This window comes from Mesoplodon densirostris, chromosome 9, assembly GCF_025265405.1.
Source record: "Mesoplodon densirostris isolate mMesDen1 chromosome 9, mMesDen1 primary haplotype, whole genome shotgun sequence".
Lineage (NCBI taxonomy): Eukaryota > Metazoa > Chordata > Mammalia > Artiodactyla > Ziphiidae > Mesoplodon > Mesoplodon densirostris.
This window is the reverse complement of record NC_082669.1, coordinates 37093690-37121242: the sequence shown is the minus strand read 5'-3', so window position 1 is coordinate 37121242 and position 27553 is coordinate 37093690. Positions and strand designations below refer to the sequence as shown.

At 41.7% G+C, this 27553-nt stretch overlaps 1 protein-coding gene across 4 annotated transcripts in view; it reads left to right on the top strand.

Moving 5' to 3' along the window:
* Nucleotides 1-207: 207 nt before the first annotated feature.
* The window catches only part of ABCB1 (ATP binding cassette subfamily B member 1), a 108878-nt gene continuing 81532 nt past the window's right edge, over nt 208-27553 (top strand). For all 4 annotated transcript variants that reach the window (XM_060108867.1, XM_060108868.1, XM_060108870.1 and 1 more), the window contains exons 1-4: nt 208-347; nt 910-983; nt 6214-6274; nt 17666-17837. In XM_060108867.1, coding sequence (XP_059964850.1) covers nt 916-983; nt 6214-6274; nt 17666-17837 — 301 coding nt within the window. In that variant the 5' untranslated portion in view covers nt 208-347; nt 910-915. The remainder of the gene's footprint in view (nt 348-909; nt 984-6213; nt 6275-17665; nt 17838-27553) is intronic.

The window sequence follows — 27553 nt, the reverse complement described above, 5'->3', positions numbered from 1 at the left end:
GTCAGCTGATAAGCGTTCCTCTACTCGTCCTTTTGCTGAGGGGCAACAGAAGCGAGCATATTCCTCCAGCAATTCCAACCTGTTTCGTAACTTGTCGAGCAATCTGCGTTCAATCGAGCGGTCCCGAGCGGCCCGGCTGATTGGCTGGGGAGCGGAGCACCAGGGTGTGGTCTGCGCGCTCCCTCCTCGCTCCCTTCGCCACGGGAAGCCCGGGTGCATTCGAGTAGCGGCTCCTCTAGGCTCGGCGGTGGAGGCCGCTGCTCGCATCCGCCGCGACTTTCCGCTGGAGTCTGAATCTCTTCTTCCAAGATTCACGTCTTAGTGGACGTTCCAAGAGAAAGCCCGAGGTAGGGAAGCGCGAGGCTGGGGACTAGAGGGAGACGGTTCGCGGGAAGAATGCGCTCTCCAATTTCTTGAGCTTGGTCCCTGTGGGAAGAGGGCTTCGGAGGAGAGGGAGGGGGAGATTCTACTTGGCAAGTCCAAGGGGACCAAGTGAGGTGAGACTTACTCTCAGTCGGGGAGCTCCTGGGGCACCCCAGCCCCTAGTTTTCGGTGCTAGCCACGCGTCCTGGAGTGTGCTGCCCTGAGCCCGCAGAGACAGCGCGGTGTCGGAAGCCGGGCTCTGAGCCCGCGGGCTGGTGGACGGCGAGGCGAACCACCGGGCGGCAGAGCCGCAGTGGAGGCGGGCGAAGTCCGGGCCGCGCCGCACCCCTGCAACTCTGCTCGCCTGCGGAGGCTGGATGCTGGGCGCGGAGGCAAGTTTCTGCGGGGACCATCGCACCTGCGAGCGGCTGGAGCATCAGGGCGAGCGCTCCGCCCTTCCGCTCCTCGCGCGGGACTCAAGTTCAGCCTCACCTCTGCCTTCTGCGGATCTTGGCGTTTGGCTAATCCGCTGTGGTTTCTCCTCAGGTCGCGATGGATCTTGAAGACGGCCGCAGTGGAAGAGCAGTGGGGGAGAGCTTCTTGAAAAGGGACAAGAAAAGGTAGTCTGTTTCATTTTCAAACTTTACATGGCTTGAGAGATTTGGGAAATTTGTTTCTAGCCTCCAGCTCTGAAATAAATGATCAGCTGCTGCTGCTGATGATGTTTAACTTAAATGCAAGCAGCTGCAGAAGTTCGCTGGCTGAGTTGAGCACAGCGTTTGCATGGTGAGCTTCTACCTCAGCTTTCTGGTCCCATACAGGCCAGTGCTCATTTTCTTTTCGGTGTTTTGTAACCTGCTTTATAAGTGATGTTGGTCGCCGACGACCCTGAACCATGTGCTGCTTGTGTTCTGCTTTGTGGTCCTTTATTCCTTCTGGTAAAACAGTCACATAAACATTGCATGTTTGTGGCGTGGCAGATAGGACAGAAGGCCACAACTGCATTTAAGCATTTTTTAAATTTTAAGGTAATGAATAGCTGACCCTTGTAGAAGAAATTGTGAGAGGAGTGTACTACCAAAGAAGTTACTAGAATGGTGTGAAATTACCCTGATTATATATAGACTTGGTACTGTAACCACATAGGGAAAATAACTATCTTAAGTGAATTTTGATCACAGTGCAGTGTCTGTACATGAAATTTAAAATTTTGCTCAATAAGCTTTTTGTTAGTAATAAATTGTAAAATAAAACAATTTAGTAAATATATGAATATTATTAGAAACCAAGCTTTTCAGTGTAAGAGAAAAGAAATACAAATGTGGTCATTAAATAAGCTTTTTAAAAACAATGTTAAATTTGAATTAGAAACGTCAGTGTGATTTCATGATTTTTTTAGATAGTTCAGTTTCTGTCCACTGAAAGGGCAAATTGCACACAGTGTCAGATCTTGGTTTCTCAGTATCGTTTATTACAAAAAGAATCTGTGCCCCATAGAGAAAGGGCTAATACCAATTGAGCCTGAGCCTGGAGTAGCTTTGTGGTACCTGAAAACAGTTAGTAGAGTTCAGGGCAGTTGTCAAAAAGGACACAGGAGCTGGCTTGAAGGGGCTTCCACTGGCCGAATCTGGGACAGTTTGAGCGTCAAAAAGAATAATGACTGTACTCGATTGTGAAATACTATATAAATGAATTTTTAATAAAATTCTGAGAGGAGGAGGAAAACTAAGGGTGAGACAAGTAGAGAGAGAGAGAGAGAGAGAGAGAGAAAAAAAAAACTTCTTTACAGAAAAATGCCAGCTATCATGTTGAAACCTGCATTGTTATAATTGAATCGGGCAAGGATTGTTAATAGATCCTAAAGCACTCAGAGAAAGGCTGAATCTAAGAATTAGCCACAATTCTTAATTGGAAAAAGGAAAGTGTGGTTTTCCAGTGGAGAGATTTTGCGGTTAGGAACCTTAACCAAGTGATCAGACCTGGCCTGGCTCATGGTGGAATAGACTTCAGTGACACGGCACCACCACGAAGTACGTTTGCAAATCATTCAGTGAATCCAATCAAGCTTCCAGACTAATGCTGTCCAATAGTAATATAATGTGAACCACATTTGTAATTATTAAGTTTCTAATAGCAACATTTAAAAAGTAAAAAGAAACAGGTGAAATTAACTTTGAAAATATATTTTAGGGATCCAAGTATATACAAAATATTATCATTTATACATGTAATCAGAATTATTAACAAGAGAGTTTACATTCTCTTTTTCATACTAAGTCCTCAAATCTGGGTATTTCATACTTACTGCACGTCTCAATTTGGACTAAGTTTGAAACAGACATATCCAAGATGTGGGACATTTTATAAGACATCTGTTTTTGTTCCTATAAAAAGTCAGTGTTTGGCGGGGGTAGGTGGGGAGGAGGACTTCTAGATTTAAAAGAGACTAAAGAGACAAAACCACCAAATGTGATGTGTGAGCCTTTATTACATCAGTTCCAAAAAAGGAAAAACCTATAGAAAACATTCTTGGAAATTTTGAACGTGGATTGGGTATTAGATGATATCAAATTGCTGTTAATTTTATTATATGTGATAATGGTAGGAAAACATGTGAAGTGCCATGATGTTTGCAGCTTACTTTCAAATAGTTCAGCAAAATTTTAACAGTTATAATATATATTTTGTTATGCAGATAAAGAAAATATGGTCAAAATGTTCACAGTTGTTGAATCTCGGTGAATTTTTTATGGGTAGTCTTATTACTGTTTTGATTTTTTTTGTTTATTTGAAAATTTGCGTAATAAAAAATTCCCAAATAAACAAAAAGAAAATAGATTACAAAGAGTGGAAGGTAGATATTTCCTGTTTTGTTTTTGACTTTTAAACTTAGTACCTTAAACAACTATGTATTTTTGACACAAACACTTAGGGATATTGGAGTAAGAAGTATTAAGGATATGTGGAAGGAAATGATAAAGACATTGGACAGGTTGGTGGTTTCCAGAGGTGGAGGAAAGGGGGGCAAAATGGGTGAAGGGAGTCAAAAGGTACAAATTTCCAGTTATAAAATAAGTCATGGGGACATAATGTATAGCGTGGCAACTATAGTTAATAATACTATATTGCATATTTGAAAGTTGCTAAGAGAGAAAATCTTAAAAGTTCTCATCACAAGGAAAAATATTCTATGACTGTATGATGACAGATGTTAACTAGACTTATTGTGATCATTTCACAATATATGCAAATATCAAATCATTCTGTTGTACGCCTGAAACTAATACAATGTTGTATGTCAGTTATACCTCCATTTTTGAAAAAGATGTTCAATAAATATTTGTGGGACATTTACTTATATTTATTCTTCAAAAAGTAAAACAGAGGGCTTTCCCTGGTGGCTCAGTGGTTGAGAGTTCGCCTGCCGATGCAGGGGACACGGGTTCGTGCCCCAGTCCGGGAAAATCCCACATGCCGCGGAGCGGCTGGGCCCGTGAGCCATGGCCACTGAGCCTGCGGGCCCGGAGCCTGTGCTCCGCAACGGGAGAGGCCACAACAGTGAGAGGCCCACGTACTGCAAAAAAAATAAAATAAAATAAATAAAATAAAAAATAAAATAAAATAGAGTCCATATTTTGAAAAACAGAAAAAAGATTCGTTTGAGCCTGCGCATACCTTCATTTTATTGTTGATTCTTATCATGGTCTATAGACTTTTTTTTTTTCAAACTAGAAATTGTTTTTTTTTTGGTTAAGTAGCTCTTATTAAATTGTGCTCACCATTACTGATTTTAATCTGTTCTTAATAAAACTATATATTTTTATATATATAGTTTATTGAGTTTTGAGCAGTTTTATTGAGATATAATTGACCTACAACACCATGTAAGTTTAATGTGTACAGCATATGGTTTGGCTTATAAATATTGTGAAATATTACCACAACAAAGTTAGCTAACCTCCATCATCTCATATAGATAAAAGAAAAAGAAAAATTTTTTCTTATTGTGATGAGAACGTTTAGGATCTACTCTCTTAACTTTTATATATATATATATATATATATATATATATCATACAGCAGTGTGAACTGTAATCATCTTCTTGTACATTACATCTACAGCACTTTTTTATTTTATAACTAGAAGTTTGTATCTTTGGACCAGCTGCCTCTCATCCCCTCTCCCCCCTCTAATAACCACAAATCTTATTTCTTTGAGTTTTTTTAAAACTATATTTGAAATTATAAGGAAGCACGTGGCTTTGCTAATAGGTATAATGCTTGGGTAGTAGTACCATTTGGCATATTTGTATTTGTTAAGATCCTTTATTAAAATGAGGCTTGATAAGCGACTTTTGCCATTTGTCAGCACTGTGTTTGAGCGGATGGGGATAAATGAGTCTTCTAGGAGCGGTGAGAGTCAGTTTATATGTGCATTTCCTTGCAATGCAGCGTCTTAGAATTCTGAGGTTGCACCAGATAGCCTGGTGTTTGGGAGTTAGACTTTGCAGCTTCAATCTTGGCTTTGTTCTAGCTGTGTGACCTTGGACAAATTAGTTAACTCTTCTCACCTGCAGTTCTCTTGTCTTTAAAGGAAGGACAAAAATGTGCCTGCCTCACAGAGATTAAGATTAAATGAGGTCCTGTATGGGAAGTGTTTACTTAACCAGTGTCTGGAACATTATAAATTCTTCAGAGTAGCTGCAGTTTTAGAGAACGAAAAAATAAATAAAAAGCTTAGAGCTAAAACTCAATTATGTATGACTATTTTTTTCCCTCTCATCCTGATTCCAGGGATACTGAAACCACGCCTTTACTGGGAATAGGGTGGAACCAAATCTGAAGAGTTATGTTTGTGTATTTTGTGTGTTTTTATGTCTGTCGAACATTACTCCAAAGCCAAATATGGGGTAGACGCTGGATTTTTTTTTTCTTTAGAAGTTGCTTCAACTCTTTGACTTTGCTTAGCGTAAAGAACAAAGACAAAGATGAATTTACTTTTTGAACTTGAAAAGCTGTGTAAAAATAATGTAATTCTTCCCTGAAATAGTCTTTCTTTTATAAATATGAAAATATAGATGCTGAGGCTAGTTTTGGTTGGTTTGCTTTCAGATGCTAGATGGCAGTTACATAGAATAGAAAAATAGTTACAGAGTTTTGAATCTGCGCTCAAAATACTTGACCTTCCTATCTCTGCCTGAGGACCGCTTTTTTGCAGTTTACAAACCATCTTTTTTGATGGTAGCTTTTCTAGGTTGCGTTTATTGCCTTAATGGTCCATTTAGGGCTCCAGACATGTTTTCAGAATTAGATTTACTCAAGGAAAGTGATTTAATTCCCTTTCTCAGGGTAATTTATGCTCTGCATCTGTTTGCCACTCCTCTCCACTAGGTAAAGGGAATGATTAAGGATAATATTTACGTAGGTAGACTAGCTATCTGCTGCTAGAATTACGAAGGTGATAATTAAGGGGATTAAGACTGGAGAGCACGAATGATTTTCTAATTAGAAGAAAAACAGGAAGCTCTCTTTTTTTAGTATTATTTATTCTAATTGCAAAAGTCTTGTGTCTCTGTGTATTCACCATAGAAAATTAGGAAATAACAAAGGCACAAGGAAGAAAATATTTTGGTAGAAATCTCAACACCCAGTGATAACCACCTGTATAGATTTCTAAGGTATATGTAAACATACTTAAACTTCATAAATGGGATCATATTATAACCTGTTCTTTTAATAACATTGTAGACATGTTTCTTTGTCCTATTTGTTATTAAGTATAAGCTCTATGTTGATTGGGTAATTAAAGATTTATATAGTTTTTAAAGTTTTATGTAATTCTATTGCTAGGTTTTTCAGTAAAAAAGATGAGAAGAAAGAAAAGAAACCAACTGTCAGTACTTTTGCAGTGGTGAGTTTGAATGTATTCACTATTCAAAGTGCTTTGGAAATTTGACTTCTCCTGATCTAGAAAAGAGGTATTTCATCTGGTATAATACTTTCTTGGAGAGAAATTTGTTTGTATTTGTTAATGGAGAGGTAAAATGAATTCGTTTAATTTAGTTTGTTTTCAGGGGAATGCCAGTCATAACTTGCTGTGTACAATAAGCCTCCAGACTCACCCTTCCTAGCCTGGATTTCAGTATTCTCCTAGTTAGTTATGTCGCCAGTGATATGTTACCTGTGCAAGCACTTCTCCCAGTGATGGTCTCAGCCATCTAGATAGAGGACACCAGCCACGTGGAGTGTGGATCAAAGAAAAAACGGGGTGCCCTGTCGACAAGGGCTCTAATCCTGGCAGGTTGGAGGTCAAAGTCCCAGACACTCATATAACAGAAGTTAGCAATGGATTATTTATTCCTATGATTTAGTACATGTCATTGTTCTTCTGTGCTGAATAACTGAAAATCTGGAATTTGAAAACCTTAATATAATTAATTCTTTATCTTATTTTCTGGTTTCACGGAATATAATTAATTCTTTATCTTATTTTCTGGTTTCACTGGTGGCTGCTTAGAAGCTTTTCTTTAATCAGATTTGGATTAAGACAGGCTGGTTGATGGTCTCTCTCTACCTGGATTTTTTTTTTTTTTTTTTTTTCCTGAGAATACAGATTTAGGTGAACTGTGCAAGTAGAACCTGGAAGACTGCTGAACCAATTAAGTTTTGTAGCGCACACTTTATAATTCAGGCCTAACACACCAGATAATTCTAAAATGTGTGTGTGTGTGGTGTTGGAGGGGGTAGTCCATCTTATAAAATGAATATTAGTAAATTAAACAAAAAAATGCTTATAGGCAGGAAAAAAGTGTTGCCTTTTACACTGAGCACTCTGGTTATCTTATAAGAACTTCATCTTCCTGCACTGCAATTGCTCTTGCTAAAGTTCCACCTTTGACTCTGTTTCCACTCTCTTTGGAATTTTGGGGAAATGAGGCTATGCACTTGGATCATTCTCAGAAAGACTACTTGAATAATCAAGTGACAGTTTTTATTTGTTTTAGATTTCATTCTTATATTCTTGTACTAAAAGAAGCTTTGATGTTAACATAGGGTTTATTGCCAAGACTTAATTTCCGTTCTATCACTTGGAGACCAAAATATTTCTGTCTTTTGTAATTTTGTTTTATAAGTAACTTAAATTTAAAAAATTAGTCTTATGTTTTGGAAAATTTAACAGACCTAATATATAGAAGTAATACTATCAATACAATTGAGCCCACAAAAGAATAAACATGTGGAGTTTGAAGGCTAATAATTATAACATAAATACAGCTCTTTAGGCCATGTGTTGCACTAAGTACTTCCTATATGAACGCATTTAATCTTTACAACTCCCTTGAAGATAGATACTATTATTATTCTAATTTTTACAGATAAAGAAAGTGAGGTGAGACTTACTAACTTGCCCAAGAATCCTAAGCAGGGCCAAGATTCAGACCTAGGAAATTCATGTTGTAAATCACAGCGCTCAGGATGGCATAGAAGGAATATATTCTAAGTCTTTTGAGGAAAAGCTGTACTATTTAAGTGGCTTTTTCTCATGCCTTTTTCTTGAAGAGCTGACATAGTTAACTGTGAACTTGAGTATAAAACCCATATAGACAGGGACGTATTAAGAACATTTAACAGTAAAATGCTGATGCTATTGGCATTGCTGATTAATAAAAATTTCCAGCTAAGACAAAAACTGATATGTGTTGGGGGTTTCCAAGAACCCCAGGTTTGATGATTCACTTGGAGGACTCACAGGACTCAGCATGTTGCCATACTCGTGGCTAAGACTTACAGCAAAGTCAGCAATGGGCAGAGGAAAGAGGGACAGGTCCAGGAGAAGCCCTCAGTGTCTTGTCCCAGTGGAGTCAACTTTATTCCCCCAGCAATGAGTTGTGACAACACGTGTGAAATGCCGTCTGTCAGGGAAGCTCATTAGAGACTCGGTGCCCAAGGGTTTTTGACTGGGGGCTGATCGTGTAGCGCAGCGTGTACCAAAATTCCAGACTCACAGAAGGAAGGCAGACCTTCAGCATAAAGCACATTGTTTGTACAAATAGTTTGGCCACTTTTATCAGTTAGGGTGATGGTTACTCTCCCCAAAATCCAAATTCTAGCTGCCAGCCAAGGGCTAACCTTGAATGCAGTCTCAGGCTTGCAACGTTCACTGTTTTCTGTACACCATCCCTGTTAACTTTTTTCTAGTAGAAGACTTTTTGGCAGTCTTGAGAAAATGATGAAAAAGAGGTAAGGAATACATTCAGATTTTTCTACTGGCCTTTATTTTATTTCTGTCAGGCTTTGTTTCAACATTTACAGAAACACAAAAGTAGGATAAAATCTAAAGCAAGTGAGGAAACGGGACAACTGGAAATTAGGGCGGGAACAATACAAGTTGGGCTACACTTCTTACACAGAGCGCTCCTTAAAGATTAAACACTCTTGCTGCAGATTCAACTCTGATCTTTCTACTTTATGTATCTTATTGAAACATTAATTTTTTTTCTAAATAGAGAATAAGTGGCAATGTTAAGTGCTTCCTCTGTGCCAGGCATCTGTTAAGCACCCATGTGTATTATTTAACTTCATCCTCACAGTGACCCTGTGATGTAGGAACTTGTGTTATTCTTATGGTCCAGATGATGAAACAGACTCGAGAGGTTTAAGCGATGTATTCAGTCACACAGTCACATAGCTAGTACGGGGAAAGGCCCAGAATTTTGCCAAGATCTGCTACGCTACGTCCAGAGCTTTTAACAACTTTAATTATTTATGATAGTATATGGTTGGTTAAAATTTTATTTGCCTGGAATTGAAGGGTTCTTTGTTGACGCTGTTATCTTCTGGCCACTTGGTCATTCTTCATTGGAGACTTTACCATCTTGTTTAGTGTCTCCCTCTCCACCCCTGATACTCCTACTATCTTGGGCGACTTCTATGGTGTTATAAGGGTAACCACTCTTTGACCTTCACAACGGCAGTCATTTTTCCCTCCCCTTTATTCTAGCCACCCACTCACATCCTGGATTTTGCTGTTACTTGAAACTGTTCTACCTCCAAAGTACCACTTTGAAGCAGCCAGATTGAATTAGCCAGCCATCTCCTCTCTCTTCAGTCTGCTCACTGTTTTCCTTGGATCTTGAGTCCCCTGACCCATCAGTTTCCCAGTCAGCCCCTTCCTGTTTCCATTCCCTTTCTTATCAGTTTAGCGCAATGGTCATCACTTTAGTGGTACTCTTGCCCGAACTATAAACTTCCTTTCACCTGTCACTTGTCATGCCCAGCCCAGGCAAAATCAGCCATCTGCTTTCTTGGTGCCTGAACCCCGACATCTGATTGGTGCTGGAGAAAAATCTCACAATAGGCTCTATCCCACACAGAAATCCTATTCCTCCTCTTCTCGCTGAGTATATTAAAACTCTACTCAGATTTCCCACTTCTCCCCACCTAACCCCAACTCTTGGTGGATGACCCCTTTTTTTATTTCACAAACCAAATGGAAGCCACCTGACAGAAGTTCCTCAGCTCTTCTCTCCCAGTCTAACAAACGTACCTGTACCTGGATCGGTTGCTTCCTCCTTCCCTCCTATTATAACAAGAAGCATTTAGTTCTTAAATCTAATCACCCACTTGTACGCTGTATTTTGGCTCCTATATCCTCTGCCTTCTCAAGGACCTTAGGTTATTATTATCCTTTCTCTTCTGTATCCTCAATCCCTCCCTCAACTGGGTCTTTCCAATTGGTATTTTCATGTCACCTGTCTTTAATGTCACTGATGCCCTCCTTAAAGCCATCTCCTCTAGCTTGCTTCACAAATAGGAGCTGCCTTTGCTCTCTGTTTCACCTCCAAATCACTTCTTAACGTTATACTTTGGCTTCTATCTCCAACACTCACCAAATTCAGTGGACAGTCTATCCTGACCTTTAAGTAGCACCTGACACTGTGTACCGTATTCATTCCTCTTGCTTGCATCTGTGATGCCACAGTCTGCTCATTTTCCTCCCAGTTCTTTGGGTCTTTTCTTGTGTCATCTTTGCCTGTGAATTTAGAGTTCTCAACCCCTAATCCCAGGGGCCAGTGATAGTGTTGGCAGTTCTCTAGTTTCACATGACCATTTCCAAATTGTTTTCATGCAAAACTCCATCCCTGTTTGAGTTTGGTTCTGGACAATTATAATATCTTCTATCCATTTTCAGTGATACCCTCTACTAATTTCTAGTTACTTTTGCTCCTCCATTGAGGACCTTGGTGTTTGATTGCTTCTACTTCGTTCGCCTAGGCTCTCATCATTCTTCTATTTTGGTAACCTTATTAATGTCTCCTAAGCTCCACATTCTTTGACTTCTTCAGTTCCAACAACCTTCATCCCTTCTTTAGTAAATTACACTGTGGACAAAGACCTTTGGTTTATCATCTGGGTGGACTCTCACCTCTAATGCTGTAAACTCAAATGGATGTCTTCCACCCCTGCTTATGATCCTTCTTGCTTGGCTATTCTTCCTTAGTATCCATTTTTTGACATTGTGTATTCATTTTCTACTCCTGTCGGAACAAAATACCACTAACTTAGTGGCTTAAAACAACACAAATGTATTGCCTTATAGTTCTGGGGCCCAGAGTCTCACTGGGCTAAAGTCAAGGTGCCAGCAGGGCTGGATTCTTCTGGAGGCTCTAAGAGAGAATCTGTTTCCTTCCGTGCTCAATCAGCTTCTACAGGCTTCCTGCCTTCTTGGACTCATGGCCCCTTCCTTACTTCACTCCACCCTCTTGCTTAGCATTTCTCCTACTACTGACTGATCCCCCTGGCTCCCTCTGATAAGGACCCTTATGATGACATTGGGCCCACTTGGGTAATCCAGGATGCTTTGCTCATCTCAATATCCTTCATGTCTGCAGAGTCATTTTTGCCATGTGAGGACACATATTCACAGGTCGTTGGGATTAGGACGTGCACATGCTTGGAAGCCGGAGCATTTTTCTGCCCTCCTACACCTGGTCAAGACTTCACTCTCCCAACCACTCTCTTCCCTCCTAGTCCCCCCTCGTCCATGTTTGCGCTTCTAAAACTTATTCTACCCACAATAGCCACATCAGATCACCTCCGTTCCATCCTTCAAACCCTCGAATGCCTTTCCTTTACACTTAGATGGGAAGTTGACAGTAAAACCAAAATTCCTCCTCTGGCTGTAAAATACCCTCCATAATCTGACCTCTGTGTCATCTCTGATTTCACGGCAGGCAGATCTCCTTCACCCTCTTCTTGCCACTGTGGTAATTATGTTTGATCCTTGAAACACGCTGAGCTTGTATTCACCCCAGGACCTTTGCATTTGTTCTTTCTGCCTGGAACCTCTGTCCCCAGATTATCACATGACTTTTTCCTTCCTGTCACTGAGGACTCAGCTCAGATGTTGCCTTTTCATAGAGACTTACCCCGCCAAGCCAGTCTGAGCCCGCTGGCGCTTCCTGTCACTGTGGCGCATCGCCCTGTGTGATATGTCTTCTGAGTACTTAACCACTGTCTGATGTCTTGTTTATGTTTGTCTTCTTTGTGAATCGAAGCTCCATGAGGGCAGGTGGTTTTGTGTGATTCCTTCCTTGCTGTGCTCCAAGTGCCTAGAACAGTGCCTGGAACTTTAATAGGTACTTAGATATTGAATGAATGTTGAATGCGTCTATTCCCTCTTGTACTATTTGCATACTAGTAAAATGTAATGTAAGTTTTATGAGGACAGGTAACTTGTCTTACTCAAGCTACCTGTCCTCATAAAGCTTGTCTTACTTGTTGCCAGTACCTAGAACCAAGCTTGATCCCTATTTGGTGCTTAATAAATATCTTTTTTTTTTTGCGGTACGCGGGCCTCTCACCGTTGTGGCCTCTCCCGTTGCGGAGCACAGGCTCTGGATGCGCAGGCTCAGCGGCCATGGCTCACGGGCCCAGCCGCTCCACAGCATATGGGATCCTCCTGGACCGGGGCACGAACCCGTGTCCCCTGCATTGGCAGGTGGACTCTCAACCACTGCGCCACCAGGGAAGCCCAATAAATACCTTTTGAATGTTGAATGAATGAATGAATGAATGAATGAATTCGCTGACTTCTGCCTCCACCCAGGCACCATAGTGAGATCATGTATGCCCTCTTGCCTGCTGAAGATTACCTAAACCACTCCCCTGCCGGCACCTTCTACTTCTTTGCCTTGGGAAGTCCAACCCTTGGCTTTCAGTGTTGAGGATCCTTCCTCCTGTGTGGTTCTGATTCACCCCCTCTCTTCCCTGTCAACATCTGACCAAACATTTTCCATTTCCTTGTACTTAAAGGGCTGTGATTATAATGAAACTCCTGTTCTACATTTCACCTGATGTGTTACATTTTTTTTTGTCTACCTGCTCCCTCACTGTAAGCTCCTGAAAAGTTTTATTAACTTTTATGTTTCTAAAACCGATAATAGTACCTGCTTGTGTTGTATGTTATTATATCCAATGCCTAATAAGGTTTCTTTTATTAAGTATCGTTTTTAGCCTCATTACAGCTATGTGAAGCTTTCTGTGTATATGAGTATTTTCCTCATTTTATAAATGTAGAAACTGAAGCTCAAGGTTATTAAGAGATTTTTTTCTCCCAAAGTCTCCTTCCTAGTATATAACAGAGGTGGGACATTGCACTGAGGCTTTTGTCCTTCTCAGCATTATGTTACCACTTTCCTCAAAGCTTCTTGCCACTTTCCCTCCAGAAATCAATCTTGCCTCACCTCACAAATAAATATGAGCTTTGAACTGTCTCAACTTCGTCCTCATTCTCAGACACTTGTTTGTATCTGTGCTCACTTTTAGCTCATTTCTTCTAGCCTGAGATGAAGAGACATACCTTTGCCTGTTGGAGAACCATCCTGCCCTTACAAACTTGTATTTTGATTTTTCAAATGTATAGAAAGGTGCAGTAGTAAAATCCATACTCATATAACCATTATCTATAACTAATAATGGTTAACATTTTGCCACACATTTCACCTGGAATTAGAGATTTCATGATGTTTTGTACGTTAACGACCTCTGTTTATATCTCTTAAAAATTTCCCTACCAAACAGTTTCCTCTAAAACATAATACAATGATCATATTTAACAAAATGAACAGTAATTCCATAATACTATCTAATAGTCAGTTATATTCACATTTTTCCAGTTAGCTCCCCCAAATGTCTCTTACAGCTGATTTGTTCAAAACAGGATCCAGTCAGGGATGATATTTGAATACTGTGTCTCCTGAGTCTAGGTAGAACACTTTTCTCCTTTTTTGGGGGGAGGTGGGGGCTGCACTGCACTGCTTGTGGAATTTTAGTTCCCTGACCAGGGATCTAATCTGGGCCCTTGGCATTGAGAGCATGGAGTCCTAACCACTGGACTGCCAGGGAATTCCAAAGTTTTCTCCTCTTTTTAAACGACATTGACCTGTGAAACGATGGTACCGATAGTCCTATAGAATGCTTCACTTTCTGGACGATTTTTATTACTTCCTTACGGTGTCATTTAACTTGTTATTCCATGCCTTGCATTTCTTATATGCTAAAAGTTAAGTCTAAAGGTTTTAATACACTCATGTTAAATATTTTTGGTAAGAAATTGTATAGGGGATGCTGTGTACTTCATGTCTCATCACACCTGGAAACATCAAGTGTCAGGGTATTCTACTTTTCTACGATACCAAGTTTGATCACTTGGTGAAGGTGATGACAGCTTGGATCCCTCGACTGTAGAAGGATCTCTACCCCTTTGCAGCTATGTGGGGTCTTGGGGCCTCAGGGGATATCTTGTTTCTGCTAATAATTATCGTGCCCATTGATGGTCCCTCACCCCAGGTGCTCGAAATAACTATTTCTCTTATTTTCTAGGACGTTAGTCCATCTCAGTTTCCTTCCTGTGTTTTCACCAATGGTCTCTTTGACTGATTTGCCTATAAATGTGTATATGATTTCATGAAATAGTTCTCCCTTGACATTATATCCCCCTCTAGTAACCATTCTCTCTCTTGCTTTTGTCCCAAGATCATGAAAAGGACAGTCACCATGCTATCTACTTTACTTTGTCTCCAAATTGTTCTTACTCCCACTCATTAGTTCTTGCTAAATGATCTTGTCCACGCCCATGACTTCTGCTACCTACGCTAGTGTCACAAAAGTACTCCTCAAACTGAATTTTCTCCACGTATTCCCTGGATGGGCATGAAACGGGACCAAATGAGATTTCTCTGTCCCCTTCCCCCCATATCTTTGCCTATTCTGGTTTGCCCTGTCTCAGTGAAGGGTACTTCTTGGTCAGTTAGCTTTTTTTTTTTTTTTTTTTGCGGTACACGGGCCTCTCACTGTTGTGGCCTCTCCCGTTGCAGAGCACAGGCTCCGGACGCGCAGGCTCAGCGGCCATGGCTCACGGGCCCAGCCGCTCCGCGGCATGTGGGATCTTCCCGGACCGGGGCACGAACCTGTGTCCCCTGCATTGGCAGGCGGACCCCCAACCACTGCGCCACCAGGGAAGCCCCTCAGTTAGCTTTTTCCTGCTGCTTCTGCACCTCACACCTGAAGCTTGGGAGACCCCAGTCTTCTCTGGGCACACTGTGATCGTTCTTGCCTCAACTTACTGTCCTTTCTGGTTGGAATGCCTTCCTCCTTGCTTTTAAGCCCTTGCTGAACTGTTAAGCTGGGAGGAAGCATCACCTCTGACGCTTTTCCACCAAGGAGGCGATGACCCATTCGCTCCATCTTGTATCTGCTCTACTCTGTATAGCACGCTGTCAAGTCATGCAGAATATATATTGAATATACTTTGTTTTGCTTTGCCTTCATCCTTTAAACACCCTGGAAGCAGGAGTTGTAACTTTGGTATTTATTTCTGGCTCTTTTCAGTCATTGAGTGGGCATTTAGTAAATATTTATATTCATGGCCTGCTTGCTTTTATTATAATAGCCAGTGTTAGTTTTCGAGGTAAAATGTCCTGTGGGGTTGGTGATGAGGGAAATCCCTGTGTATCAACCATCTTCTCAGGCTTCCCTGGTGGCGCAGTGGTTGAGAGTCCGCCTGCCGATGCAGGGGACACGGGTTCGTGCCCCGGTCCGGGAGGATCCCACATGCCACGGAGTGGCTGGGCCCGTGAGCCATGGCCGCTGAGCCTGCACATCCAGAGCCTGTGCTCCGCAACGGGAGAGGCCGCAACAGTGAGAGGCCTGCGTACCAGGGAAAAAAAAAAAAAAATCACCCATCTTCTCTTCCTCTACTGAGAAATTAGATACTTTGTCCATTTTATAGTCTCTGATAGAAGATACTAGATACTAAATGGTTTCTGCTCATCTCTAACTCCTTTTTTTTTTTCCTTAGGTGGATGAATGCTTAGTTAAGACAAAGTAAATAGTGGCAAAATTTAGCCTGTGTTTCAATGAAATACGAAAAAAAGGCAAAACGTATTCTCCCTTAAAGGTTTTAATTTGTAAATAGGATGTTTTTAGATTATGGAAAATAACGTCATTAATTTAAGCTCATTTGATTACAAATCCTTCTTTCCTTCCTTCCTTCCTCCTCCACCCCTTCCTCCCTTCCTTCCCTCCCTTCTTTCTTTCAATTTGCCTGCAATTAAAGAGATTATGCACATCTGTACTGGTCTCTGGGAAGCATGCATCTAACTCATTCCTTTCCTTTTCCTTCTTACTATGGAGACCTAATTACATTAACATCATTTCACATTTTGTGCTAATGCTGTTAGGCAGCAGATCTTTGACCCAAGCCACTTTTTTAAAGCCACAACACATGTTTCCTCAATGGTGATTTTTCTGGGTTGAAAAATCTTGAGCTGAAAAGTTGCTTCCATTTTTGGAAATCAGAGTCACAAATACTGTCTTTCTGTTATTGTGCCATTATAGATTTTTGTAATTTCCCAGAATGTCCTATGCTTCTCATCAAACCCGCATATGTAAGAGAAGAAGGCAGATGAAATCTGGCATGTTCAAGGTGGTATGGCTGTAAATTGGTGCAGCCACTATGGAAAACAGTATGGAGGTTCCTCAGAAAACTAAAAATAGAACTACTGTATGATTCAGTAATTCCACTATTGGGTGTAGATCCAAAGAAATGAAAAACACTAATTTGAAAAGATATATACATCCCAGTATTCTTAATAACATTATTTACAATTGCCAAGATATGGAAGCAAACTAAGTGTCCGTCAACAGATGGCTGGATAAAGATGTGGTACACACACACACACACACACACACACACACACACACACACACACACACAGTGGAATACTACTCAGTCATAAAAAAGAACGAAGTTCTGCCATTTGCAACAACATGGATGGATCTAGAATGTATTATGCTTAGTGAAATAAGTCAGACCTGAGAAAGACAGATACTGGATGTTATCACTTAAATGTGGACTCTAAAAAATACAACAAATAAATATAACAAACCAGAAACAGACTCACAGATATAGAGATCAAACTGGTGTTATCAGTGGGGAGGGGGAAGGTAGGAGGGATGAGATAGGGGTAAGGATTAAAGAGGTACAAAGTACTGTGTATAAAATAAATAAGCCACAAGGATATATTGTACAACACAGGGAATATAGCCAATATTTTATAATAAGTTTAAATAGAGTATAATCCATAAAATTGTCGAATCACTGTTGTACACCTGAAACTAATATATCGTAAATCAACTAAACTTCAATTTAAAAAAAGAAGACAGAGTGAGTCCAATAAAAAGAAGCAAGTCAGAACTCAAAAAAAGAAAATAATGCCTATTTCTTTTCTTTTCTTTTTTTTAATTACCTCAATACATTTATTTTTATTTATTTGTTTATCTATTTATTTATTTATTTTTGGCTGCATTGGGTCTTCATTGCTGTGTGTGGGCTTTTCTCTAGTTGCGGCGAGCGGGGGCCACTCTTTGTTGCGGTGCACAGGCTTCTCATTGCAGTGGCTTCTCTTCTTGCAGAGCATGGGCTCTAGGCGTGTGGGCTTCAGTAGTTGTGGCACGCAGGCTCAGTAGTTGGTGGCGCACAGGCTTAGTCACTCCGTGGCATGTGGGATCTTCCTGGACCAGGGCTTGAACCCGTGTCCCCTGCATTGGCAGGTGGATTCTTAACCACTGGCCCACCAGGGAAGTCCCAAATGCCTATTTCTAATTAGGTTATCAGACCAAGGTGGTCACAGTAGTAGTCTGAGAACTGTTTAGATTTCAGATATATTTGGAAAGTAGAGCTAACCATCCGTGAAATTGTGCTAATTGTTCCTCTTCTCTGTATTTTCTCATTTTTTAGTTTCGCTATTCGAATTGGCTTGATAAGTTGTATATGGTGTTGGGGATTATGGCCGCCATCATCCACGGAGCCGGACTCCCCCTCATGATGCTGGTTTTTGGAGACATGACGGATAGCTTTGCAAATGCAGGAAATATAGGAAACCTAACTATTTCAGAAATAACTAATGGAAGTAAGTATTGTTTGCTGTACTGATTTTGTTGGAATCTTTGCAGAAAAATCATTCGCTCAGAATGAAGTTTGTGGAGCCCTTACTAAATATGCACTAGTGTGTTTAGTGCTGTGGAGGGGTCTGAGCTATAGTTCATATTTTTTTTTTTTTTTTTTTTTTTTTTTTTTTTTTTGCGGTATGCGGGCCTCTCACTGTTGTGGCCTCCCCCGTTGCGGAGCACAGGCTCCGGACGCTCAGGCTCCGGACGCTCAGGCTCAGCGGCCATGGCCCACGGGCCCAGCCACTCCGCAGCATATGGGATCCTCCCAGACCGGGGCACGAACCCGTATCCCCTGCATCGGCAGGCGGACTCTCAACCACTTGCGCCACCAGGGAGGCCCAATATAGTTCATATTTTTAATGAATCCCAGAAGATAATATTCACAAGCATTAGAGTATACAGTGGAAGTGCTGGTAGAGATATATAGAAAAATAGAGAGCTCTGTGAAGTCAGAAATATCCCAGGCAGTTTCAGGAAGAGGTATAGGAGCCTAATCTGGACTTTGAATGATAACTAGGAATCAGTTGTGAGATTCTCTGACATATTAGATGTGGGTATAAGAGACAGGAGTTTAAGATGATTCAATAGTTTTTAGCTGGAGAAACTGGATAAACTGGATGCAGTTACCATCAGTTGAGATGAGAAAGATGGAGGGAAGAGTATTTTGGCAGTAAACACAAGAAATTTAATTTTGGACTTTGCCACAGGTTAGGCTCTTTGTTTTTTTAAAAACCATTTATTTATTTATTTGGTTGCACCAGGTCTTAGTTGTAGCTTGTGGACTCCTTAGTTGTGGCTTACCAGCTCCTTAGTTGTGGCACGTGAACTCTTAGTTGCGGCATGCATGTGGGGTCTAGTTCCCTGACCAGGGATCGCACCCAGGCCCCCTGCCTTGGGAGCTCGGAGTCTTATCCACTGCGCCACTGGGGAAGTTCCATGTTAGACTCCTTGGAAACATGTGAAAACAGAGAAATGGGGACAAGAGAAGTTGTGTGTGTGTGTGTGTGTGTGTGTGTGTGTGTGTGTGTGTTTTAGGATGAGAGAAATAACAGCTTGTTTATATGCTAATGGAAATGATCCAAAAGAGAGGAGAAAGTGATGTTCTGCAAGAAAGGAAAGAAATTTGTTTGAGTGATATCCTTGAGAAAGGATGGACTCTTATGCTCAAGATGGAATACTTGCTTGAGGTAGGAGCACAAATAGTTCACCCACAATAACGGGTGGGGAGAGAGAGTATTTGAGTGTCAGTGCCCAGAGGTGGGTAGACGAGGACTTGAGAATTTGTGGAACTTTTCTTCTGGTAACTTCAATTTTTTCAGTCAAATAAAAAGTAAGACATTTGGCTGAAAAAGAAAGGAGATCGAAAACAAGTTTATGGGAATTGCCTGGCCGTCCAGTGGTTAGGACTCTGCGCTCTCACTGCTGAGGGCCTGGGTTTGATTCCTGGCTGGGGAACTAAAATTCCATAAGCCTTGTGGCGTGGCCAAAAGAAAAAATTAAAACAAGTTTCTTAGGAGAGTGAGAAAGTGAATGGACTAGGGTGTCAACGCACACACACTTTCATCACACTCTCGAACTTGATTGAGGAGGGACTGGTTGATAGCTGTGAGCTCCCAAGTCACCTTTGGTTAAGCATACCCGAAGACTTCCAGCCTGCTGTGCAGTCAAGGAGTAGAAACATTGATAAGGCCTGTTTGAGAACACACTGGAGAATAAAGTGATGTAGCTTTTGCAGGATCTTTAAGTCTCTGATGAATACTATGAATTCTTTCCCCCAGAATATATGCATGCCAATACATATGCATGCCAATTGGGGGTATTTATGGATCCTCTGATACCTGTCTCTGGATCTGGGGAACTCTTTTTTGTGATTCTGAAGAGCGCATTGTTTACCCTGAGGAGGGACTGCTTCAGTTCTGTGAAGACAGGTCATGAATTGGGCCAGAAAATTTTATAGTATGTTTGAGCTCTGTAAAATTCTTATGCATTTATTATGCCCCTTCGTGGCATTCAAAGGGACCTGGCAAAAGATGTTGTACCACGTTTGGACTGGCATCTTTCTTTCATACCATTCATCAAAAGGAAGCACTTGGTGCTCTTTGAGTTCATTGGTTCCCGGGCGTGCTATAATTTAGCACTACTCTTTGGAGTTGGTTCTCTCACTCTGTGGCTGCTCAGCTGACTTTATATGTACATCTTTGCCCATTCTGATCCCACTTTTTATGAAATCCAGACACACATTGATCTAACTGTGGGAGGTGTTCTACTTATCATGCTGTGCACCTGCACACATTCCATGGAGGGCCAGCTGCTGAACTCAGCTGTGTTTATCAGGAAATATTGGGCTGTTAACACAACTGTTGAAAATTGGCCCAGTCTGGGAAGAGTAGACTATTACATGGCTGCCTGAAGCTAGCAGAGCTGAACTTGGATGGGCCACACTAAACTCACTTGTGCTATGGGGATTGGTCTTCAAATTTTATTTTTATTTTCTAATTTTTAATTAAAATTTTTTTTTTTTTTTTTTTTGCGGTACGCTGGCCTCTCACTGTTGTGGCCTGTCCCATTGCGGAGCACAGGCTCCGGATGCGCAGGCTCAGCGGCCATGGCTCACGGGCCCAGCTGCTCCAAGGCATGTGGGATCTTCCCGGACCGGGGCACGAACCCGTGTCCCCTGCATCGGCAGGCAGACTCTCAACCACTGCGCCACCAGGGAAGCCCCTAAAAATTTTTTTATACAATGTTTCATGGTTACTTTCCATTTCCAGTTATTACAAAATACTGGCTATATTCCCCATGTTGTACAATACATCCCTGACCCTGTCTTACACCCAGTAGTTTTTATCTCCCACTCCTCCACCCCTATATTGCTCCCACACACACTGGTAATCACTAGTTAGTTCTCTGTATCTGTGAGTCTGCTTCTCTTTTATTATATTTACTAGTTTGTTGTGTTTTTATTTATTTATTTATTTTATTTATTTTTGGCTGTGTTGGGTCTTCGTTGCTGCGCGCGGGCTTTCTCTAGTTGTGGTGAGCGGGGGCTACTCTTTGTTGCGGTGTGCAGGCTTCTCGTTGTGGTGGCTTCTCTTGTTGTGGAGCACGGGCTCTAGGCGCTTGGGCTTCACTAGTTGCAGCATGCGGGCTCAGTAGTTGCGGCTCGCGGGCTCTAGCGTGCAGGCTCAGTAGTTGTGGCGCACGGGCTTAGTCGCTCCGTGGCATGTGGGATCTTCCCGGACTAGGGCTCGATCCCGTGTCTCCTGCATTGGCAGGCGGATTCTTAACCACTGCACTACCAGGGAAGCCCTATTGTGTTTTTTAGGTTCCACACATAAGTGATAATATCATACAACATTTGTCTTTCTTTGTCTGACATTTCACTTAGCGTTATGCCCTCAAAGTCCATGCATGTTGCTGCCAGTGCCAAAGTTTTGTTCTTTTCTGTGGCTGAGTAGTATTCTATTGTGTATATGTACCACATCTTCTTTATTTATCTGTCATTGGGCACTTAGGTTGCTTCCATATCTTGGCAATTGCAAATAATGCTGCTGTGAACATTGGGGTGCATGTTTGACTAGTCATTTTTTTAAAAAAAACCAAGTACATTAACATATACACGCATTATATCGCCATCACCCAGATGTTAATTGGTCTTTACTCTCATAAGAAAATAATTGATCTCTTTAAGTAGAAGTACCGACGATTACTATGTCTTGGTGTTTGTTACCTGGTCCACCTTTAGACATGTGAGATGGGCAGTAACCTGTCTTAGTTACCCAACAGCATACGTAAGTTCTCAGAACGGTCCAGCTGTGGAGACTAGCTCCTCCTAGGCCTCTGCGTTAGCTTGTAAGCTGGTGGTTTGGACTGCATCTTCATAGATGTCTGGATCATAGGGTTTCCAACCGGGGGAGTAGTTGACGTTGCATTCCTTGCCAATCCTTCCCATTCAGCTTCCTCTTCCAATCTTGGGAAAATTTAGAGAACTATTTGGAAATTTTGTCTCTGTCTGTGTCACCTTCTTGAGAGGTACTGTATTCAGTGGTTAAAGTGCAGGCTCTGGAGTTGGACTGCCTGGGACTGAAACCCCACCTTTGCCCCACTTTTTTTTTTTTTTTTTTTTTTAGTGGTACGCGGGCCTCTCACTGTTGTGGCCTCTCCCATTGCGGAGCACAGGCTCCGGATGCACAGGCTCAGCAGCCGTGGCTCACGGGCCTAGCCGCTCCGCGGCATGTGGGATCCTCCCGGACCGGGGCATGAACCTGTGTCCCCGGCATCAGCAGGCGGACTCTCAACCACCGCACGACCAGGGAAGCCCGCCCCACTTTTTAGTTAGGTTTGGGGAATTTTTTCATACTTTAATTTCTCAACTTCAAAAAAAGGTTGCATAACAATAGAACCTACTTCGTAGAATGGTTGTGAAAATTCAATGGATTCCTCATTTAAGTCTCATGGAAGAGGATTTAGTCGTAAAAGAGTACTCAATAAATGTTAATTATTGTTATTATTATCAACAGGAAACTCATACTTCCATGTTCCTCACAAAAGAGCCCTCGTAACCTGCAGTGATGATATGGTTCCTTATCTCATTTCCTCTTTATAGAGCTCTGTTTTCATATTTGAAAACCTCAGTTTTCATATTTGTTGAAAGGCATACTGCAAATCACTCAGTACCTGTTACAGATGTGAATAATGATCCCTTTCAGCAGCATTTCCTTAGTAACTGGACTGCTAGGCAGGCCTATCAGGGAAGGCAAGGTCCTCAAACTATGGCCCGTGGGCCATATCTGGCCTCTTGCCTCTTTTTATGCCACTTGTGGGCTTAGAATGATTTTTACGTTTTTAAATCACTGGGAAAAATTAAAAGAAGTATATTTTTGTGACACATAAAAATGATATGAAGTTGAAATTTCAGTATCTATACATAAAGTTTTAATGGAACACAGCCATGCCCATTCATTTGAGTATTATCTGTGGCTACCTTCACAACACAGTGGTGCAGTAGAGTTGTTGTGACAGAGACCATATGGTCCACAAAGCCTAAAATATTATGTGATCCTTTACAGGAAAGGGTTGCCAATTTCTGAGGCAGGGTGTTGAGTAGGGGGTTATTATCTGCGATCAGTCCACCAGTGAATATGTATTAAAGCATTCTGTGAGCCAACCATCGTATGTGTCCTAAGTATTCATTCTCAACCCCCAAGAAATTCAGTATAATGGGCGGAATGGACAAGGGAGCCAACAAATGCAGTTGGATATGATTAGTGCTATGATACAGAGATACACAAACTACTTGGGAAGGAGAGGATGGGTGTCTGGCTCCATCTAGGAATCATGGCAGGCTTCTAAGAGGAGGTGATAACCAAGTTTGGTCAGATGGTACCTCTCTCATGCACAAAGTAGACGGTTCTATGTGACAAGTGAAACCATTTAAAAACAAATATTAATTTAAAAAATACAGTTAATCCCCTTCCTCACCACCATTCCTGATTGCCACTCCCCTGTATATCCTTCTGTGTCTTTTCAAGGCTTCATGCTCTCTTTGTTGTAATTTTTACTCTAGAACACTCAGTATCTTGTCATAAATGTGTTTCTTTGTAGATTCAGACTTCCAAACGTCCTGAAAGCTGCCTAGATGAGGGGAGTGGATAGCAAAGGTTTTGATGCTGGTCCTGGAGCTGAGGGCCAATGAGCTCTCTGTTGCTTCTGGTGGGAGGGCCAGCCTACTGGGGCCTCAGATACTCTCAGACCTTTCTTCTTGCCCTTCCCTGGGTAGAACCTCATGACCTCTCTGTTGGGGGTAGGCTAGGTACCAGAGCCTCCTTGTTGGACAGGAGGTATTCCTTGCTTCAGGAGACTTAGATTTGCTAAGGCTCCTGAAAGCCTCAGAGTTTTACACTAAACATAGGATTTAACTAGACAGTTTGAAAAACTTTTTGAGCAAGCAGATCCTTTTTTTTTTTTTGCGGTACACGGGCCTCTCACTGTTGTGGCCTCTCCCGCTGTGGAGCACAGGCTCTGGACACGCAGACCCAGAGGCCATGGCTCACGGGCCCAGCCGCTCCGCGGCATGTGGGATCTTCCTGGACCGGGGCACGAACCCGTGTCCCCTGCATCGGCAGGCGGACTCTCAACCACTGCGCCACCAGGGAAGCCCCAAGCAGATCCTTTTATGCTGCTGTAATAGCCCCCTCAAAGGCTTTCTCTTCTCCCAGTGCCTTTCTCTGATTGTCAGACAGCGGCCTTCATCCTGTTCTTTTTGTTGTGGATCTGATTTCCTGACATCCTACTCCCTTATATCTCTATCTTGTTAGGTTTTGCCTTTGCCTTAAAATCTCTGATGACTTGGGCCTCACAAAGTCATCTGTGTGAATAGAACTTAACCACTGCTGAAATTCTGTAGTGTTCTGTGAATTCTCATCTTCCTCTTGTGACTATTCACTGCCTGCACATGAGCCTGGATAAAGGTGCTTGTGATTTTAGACACGTTGTGTTAAAGGTGACAAGTCGGGTACAAGTGTAAATGATATCCAGGCAGTTTAAGAAATGAGACTGAATCTTGGCATAAAGAATTGGACTAGAGATTTGACAACATTTGAGCTGAAGGAATGATAAATCTCCTGGGATAGGATATGGAGAAAAGTAAAAGGAATGGGGAGTTCTAAGCCTTGAGGAAGACTCAATTTTTAGCAGTAACTAAAGCCAACTTTTATTGAACATTTAATACGTGCTGGCACTGTTCTTAGTGCTTTACATATATTAACTCCTTTATTTCTTTCATGGACATGAGGTTGATACTATTATTATCTATACGTTACAGATGAGGAAACCAGGGCCCAGAGGATTGAGTATATTTAAGTTGCCTGAGGTCACAGAGTTAGTAATTAGTCAGTATTTGAACCCATGCAGACCAGTCCCAAGTCCATGCACTGAAGGAGACAGAGGGACACCCAGAAAGGAAGACAGTGAGGATTATGTGTTAATCGAGAAATGGAAGTATGTGGGGGAGATCTGCCATGTCTCACTGTGGGTAACACCCACAAGTACTCTTCACATAAACTCTTCATTATTTATCGTCTCTAATGGTTCAGTTGATGGTACGTCCACATGAATGGCTTCTCTCTTTCTCCATAACTATATCATGGTTGGTTCTGTTTAATCTCGTACCAGATTGTGGGCTGAGGAATGGAGCAAATGAGATACTCAAATTCTAGTACAAGTTAATAATTCAGAGAAAAAGGGGAAATGTGGAAATATATTTATATTTATATTATATTTATAACTTATATTTATCATTTACCATTTCTACTCTCACTTCTCTGAAACTCATATGAGGAACATGGAAACTGTTTGTAAAATGTCAGTTCTCAAAAATAATATCTATATTTTGCTGCTTAAACTATGAGCATATAAATCATATGCAGATCTTGAATGTGTGTTTCAAGACTTTGGTGTTGTAAACAGAAAACATTGCCATCTGTGTCCTCAAGGCTAGCATTATGAGTGTTCTCCAGACTAGAATGTTAGTTAATACTTCAGTTCTAAGTACTTCATAAAAATTTCTGTGGTGGATGTTTTCTTTTCATTTGCTCAAGGCTTTCCTCTGCTGCTAACCATTTCATGGGAAAAATTCTGAGAGATAAATTTCTGGAAAATTGAGTACTAAATAATGACAGAATATTTAGAAGTATATTGTTTAGTGTGGCAGTTTATTTATTTATTTCATTATTTTAAAATTTATTTATTTATTTATTTGGCTGCACCAGGTCTTAGTTGTGGCACGTGGGATCTTTGTTGCTGCGTGTAGGATCTTTAGTTGCCACCCATGGGATCTTTAGTTGTGGTGTGCAGGATCTTTTAGTTGTGACATGCAGGCTCTTAGTTGCGGCATGCATGTGGAATCTAGTTCCCTGACCAGGGATTGAACCCGGGCCCCCTGCATTAGTCCTTCCCATCAGGGAAGTCCCAGTGTGGTAGTTTATTTAATTTATTTTTTTATTTATTTATTTTTGCTGTACTCGGGCCTCTCACTGCTGGGAGTGGCCTCTCCCATTGCGGAGCACAGGCTCTGGACCAGCAGGCTCAGAGGCCGTGGCTCACAGGCCCAGCTGCTCCGCGACATGTGGGATCCTCCCGGACCGGGGCACGAACCTGTGTCCCCTGCATCGGCAGGCGGACTCTCAACCACTGCGCCACCAGGGAAGCCCGGTAGTTTATTTTTAAGTTTGAGTTAAAACTTAAAATATGACTAGTTTTTCTGGAATAGTAGTAGTAGTGTAGTATGGTCAGATTTTTTTGGTTTTTTGGTTACTATTGGGGAAATGTTTCTTCGAGCCAAAAGTAGATTAGTTAGAATGTAATCTCTACAATATATTATAAAAGTCAGCAAAAAAAAAGAAGATAGACAACACCTGACCCATTATAGGTGCTTAAGAAGTGAGATGAATAAATGAAAGATGGAATCACAGAATTTTGTAGGTGAAAAAGAGCCTGGAAAATTATCTGGCCCAAACCCATAATTTGACAGATGTGGAAACCAATGCTCAGGAAGTTGAGACAAAGTGACCAGAATGAGATTGCTTGTTAGTGGACAGAGCTGAGTTCCTGGGTCAGGAATCCTGCCTTTTATTCTGGTATTTTTCCCACTCTACTTGTGGTTTCGAATTCTGCCTAAAATTGAAGCAAACGCTAGTACTTTTCACTTGGTCTTTTCTCTCCCTAAGGTGCCATCCTGTAGACTTACGTATTGGTATATCAGGCAGGTCAGCCCCAAGGCACAGCTCTTCAGGCCAGTATGAAAGCAGCACACGTGAGGTGACTCTGGCTCCCAGAGTCACCTCTATCACGTGCAGTCAGCTCAGCCACAGTGAGTGTCAGGCAAGTGCCAGAGGGATTGATCTAGGCAAAAGGTCCAAATTCCTCTTGCTTGTGTTTTTTTTTTTTTTTTAAATTGGGGTCTAATTGCTTTACAATGTTGTGTTCGTTTCTGCTGTACAATGCAGTGAATCAGCTCTACGTATACATATAGCCCCTCCCTCTTGGACCTCCCTCCCCCACTCCCCACCATCCCACCCACCTAGGTCGTCACGGAACGGAGCTGAGTTTCCTGTGCTTTATAGCATGTTCCTGCTAGTTATCTGTTTTACATATGGTAGTGTCTATATGTCATTCCTAATCCTCTTGCTTGTGTTTGATGGAGTTTCCTGCACAAGACTGGGAAAACTGGAATCCTAGCATTCTTGAGCTAGAACGGACCTTGCAGACCATTGAAAGCAGTGGTTTACTAACCTCTTTAATGAGGGAGTCCCTGGGTGTAAATTACATCTGTCATGGATGCTTGCCAGGTAAAACAGCAAGTTTGCGGCATGCGGGATCTTTTAGTTGCAGCATGCAGACTTCTTAGTTGCGGCATGTGAACTCTTAGTTGCGGCATGCATGAGGGATCTAGTTCCCCTTCCAGGGATCGAACCTGGGCCCCTTTCATTGGGAGCGTGGAGCCTTACCCACTGGACCACCAGGGAAGCCCCTTACTTGGTTTTAGAAAAGGCTTTCCTTACTCTAGGTAGTAAGGTAGTGGTCTGCTGTATCTCTGTTTAATTCTACCACATGTCAGATGCATATACAAAATAAGACAATGGCTGGTTGGAATTTTTTTTTTTTTTTCTTTTTGCGGTAT